Here is a 3,706-nt window from a genome sequence, read left to right as displayed (position 1 = left end):
GGGTGTAGTCCAGGCCAACCAACCCTCGTGATTCTTGGGGTGGCCAATCACTGATCATTCATTTTTAATATTTTAAGTTTTGATTTTTTCTAATTTTAGTTTTAAACAATATCCACATGAGTTTTTAAATATTTTTAAATACAACTTACAAAAAGAATTTAAAACTAGAAAAAAGAGAATATATATATTATATTGCATAAAATAACTTATTATACTCTCCAAATACAAATAAATCTTATACTTTTGTATACTTCAAAAAAGGTAAGAAAACAGGTATGAAGATGCATGAAAATTTGGTGATGTGATAAAGGTGGGAGGATAAGACTTAACTTTTTAAATTATAATTGTTGGCAATATAGGAATTTATAAATAAATTCGATATGATCTTCTGGCATGGCATGGAATCTCAGCCTCGCCCATTCTGATCCAACCAATTAAAGGTGAGAATTTAAGTATTCAAATAAATCAAAGATCAAGTTTTGAATGAAAATGTTCAATAGTAATGAGAACCTAATGGGACTCTGGAAATCAGAAGTATTAAATTATGCAAGAACCAGTTCATATTAAGCAACACGAAAACAAAACTTTTGAGCCGCATCAGAATAATATCTGACGCACCTCGAAACATCAAGACCGGGAAACAAACACAACTTTGCAACTATACCCCTTTTAATGCCACCGCCTATCAAGTACCCAACTCTGAGACAGGGTACCCAACATCGAAAGCATCAAACTTCGCCTCATAAAATAAACCAAGTAACGTCCAAAAGCAGTACAAACACTGACCATGTTTGTATCATAAGCATTATAAGTATGACCTGCTGAAATTTGAAGATTATACTGCTGCACGATTCACTTCTTCTTAGCAGCAGACTTGGTGACCTTAGCACCACTTGGATCCTTCTTCTCAACACTCTTGATGACACCAACAGCCACGGTCTGGCGCATGTCCCTAACGGCAAAACGGCCAAGAGGTGGATAAGCTGAAAAAGTCTCGACAACCATTGGCTTGGTGGGAATCATCTTCACCATCCCTGCATCTCCATTCTTCAAAAATTTTGGCTCTTTCTCGAGCTCCTTACCAGATCGCCTGTCAATCTTAGTCAACAGCTCAGCAAACTTAACTGCAATGTGGCAAGTGTGGCAGTCAAGCACTGGAGCATAACCATTGCCGATCTGACCAGGGTGATTCATGATGATGACCTGGGAGGTGAAGTTAGCTGCCTCCTTGGCAGGATCATCCTTGGAGTTGGAAGCAACAAAACCACGCTTCAGATCCTTCACGGCAACGTTCTTCACGTTGAAGCCAACATTATCACCAGGAAGGGCCTCCAGGAGAGCTTCATGGTGCATCTCCACAGACTTAACTTCAGTCGTCAGTCCAGTGGGGCCAAAGGTCACAACCATACCAGGCTTGATGACACCAGTCTCCACACGTCCAACTGGGACAGTTCCAATGCCACCAATCTTGTAGACGTCCTGGAGTGGCAGACGGAGGGGCTTGTCTGAGGGCCTCTTGGGCTCCTGGATCAAGTCAAGAGCCTCAAGGAGGGTGGGGCCCTTGTACCAGTCAAGGTTGGTTGACCTCTCAATCATGTTGTCGCCCTCAAAACCAGAGATTGGAACGAAGGGGATCTTGTCAGGGTTGTACCCAACCTTCTTTAAATAGGATGAAACTTCCTTGACGATTTCATCGTACCTTGCCTTGGAGTATTTTGGGGTTGTGGCATCCATCTGGCATATAATTGTCAGCAAAAGTAACTCAAGTCATATTTAACCTCAAATCATAACCACAAAAAATGGACAGAAAACTAATCTCATCCGCATAGTGTGAACAAAAGCTCACCTTGTTACAGCAGCAAATCATCTGCTTCACACCAAGTGTAAAGGCAAGCAAGGCATGCTCGCGGGTCTGACCATCCTTGGAAATACCGGCTTCAAAACCACCAGTGGTGGAGTCGATGATGAGGACAGCACAGTCAGCCTGTGAGGTACCGGTGATCATGTTCTTGATAAAGTCACGATGACCGGGGGCATCAATGACAGTGCAGTAGTACTTGGTAGTCTCGAATTTCCACAAGGCAATGTCAATGGTAATACCACGTTCACGTTCAGCCTTAAGCTTGTCCAACACCCAGGCATACTTGAATGACCTCTTGTTCATCTCAGCAGCCTCTTTCTCGAACCTCTCAATAACACGCTTGTCAATACCTCCAAGCTTATAGATCAAATGCCCGGTGGTGGTTGACTTTCCAGAGTCGACATGGCCTATGACCACAATGTTGATGTGAAACTTCTCCTTACCCATCTTGGAACGTTATATAGATGCTGTAACAAAAGTGATAAAACTTCAGGGGACTTATATACCAATATGCAAAAGCATACAAATACACGTACAGGTCCTGATAATATCATAAACCAAATCAAAATATAACTCAGAAAGAAATTTCACCACCTTCAATGGCAACTTGACAGTTGCAAACAACGAAAGCATAAAAATATCTTGGATTCTATATAAAACAAGTATGCAACATCGTTGATGTACAGTCACCAAACCTATTCAATCTAAAATCGATCAATTCCTTATAGAGTTCACGTTTGAAGGATAATTCCATTGACTTGTCAGAAAACATCGGGGTAAAAATAGAACATTCATAAGATTAGATAACCCATTAAAGGGTTGTCTGGTACACTATTAATAACACACCAGATCAGAAGCAAAGAATAAACAATTAAACATTTTCATGTTCAATGTTCACAGTTTATCCCTGATCAACGGTCAAATGTCTGATAAGAAATCATCGAGTAATTAAAAACTAAACCAAAAAATTAATAAAATCATACGAGGTCTCCTACCAAACGCAAGACAAATCATATAACTCAGCTAAAAAAATTCCTGAAAAAATTGTATAGTCTCTGTGAATAGAGCAAACTAAGATCCTGAAGCCATCACAAATCAAACACATCCCTTAAGAATAATCTTCACAGAAAATTTGGATTAACAAACCAACTACATAAATGAAACTGCTAACTTAGAAAAAAGAAAATTAAAAATACTTATTCAATGACATAAATGAAAACGAATAATAATACGACACATACAAATATTAGGATGAAAGCAACCCAGAACCATATAAAAAACCGAAATAACAGAATCACCAAAGATAAAAGAATAGGAGAAGCTCCAAGGTAGAGAGTGAAACGCTCACCTTGGATTAGAGGGGCTTAGCGGCGAGGTGATAGCGTCTAGAGAGAAGTCGAGAGAATTTTGCTTGGTATTTATAGAGACGAGAGGGCGTGTGGAGCTAGGGCTTCGTTTGAGAGGTCTTACACACGGTGAGATTACGTATGTACCCTTCAGAAGTACCCAATTCACCATGGTCAGTGGCCGCGTTAAAAAGTTTAGAAAAGAATTTTGTTGATGAGCGGCGAAAGTGAAGTTATTAAGAAATTAGGGTCGCAAATAAAAAGTTTGTATTTCTTTTGTTAACCATTACTTAGGGAGAACCATTAAATTTACTAATATTTAGCAATGGTGTAGACAAACTAATATTTAGCTAACAATTCCATTAAATTTACTGTATTGGAAGAGCTAAATACAAAATTTTTGCTTACAAGTTATAGTATTTCTACATATTTGGATAGGTACTATTGATTACTTTATCACTTTTTTTCTCTCCTCTCACTTGCTCTCACTCTCAACACA

At 39.1% G+C, this 3,706-nt stretch overlaps 1 protein-coding gene across 1 annotated transcript; it reads right to left on the bottom strand.

Moving 5' to 3' along the window:
- Nucleotides 1-500: 500 nt before the first annotated feature.
- LOC108989630 (elongation factor 1-alpha-like) lies at nucleotides 501-3,320 on the bottom strand. Its single transcript, XM_035685030.1, has 3 exons — nucleotides 3,210-3,320; nucleotides 1,847-2,328; nucleotides 501-1,734 (listed from the first exon to the last, which is right to left on the bottom strand). Exons 2-3 carry the CDS (start codon nucleotides 2,306-2,308, stop codon nucleotides 853-855), a joined length of 1,344 nt encoding a protein of 447 aa, XP_035540923.1. The 5' UTR covers nucleotides 2,309-2,328; nucleotides 3,210-3,320; the 3' UTR covers nucleotides 501-852.
- Between the last annotated feature and the right edge of the window lie 386 nt (nucleotides 3,321-3,706).

The sequence above is a fragment of the Juglans regia genome, chromosome 14, assembly GCF_001411555.2.
Source record: "Juglans regia cultivar Chandler chromosome 14, Walnut 2.0, whole genome shotgun sequence".
Taxonomy (NCBI): Eukaryota; Viridiplantae; Streptophyta; class Magnoliopsida; order Fagales; family Juglandaceae; genus Juglans; species Juglans regia.
This window is presented reverse-complemented; position numbering and strand designations above follow the sequence as displayed.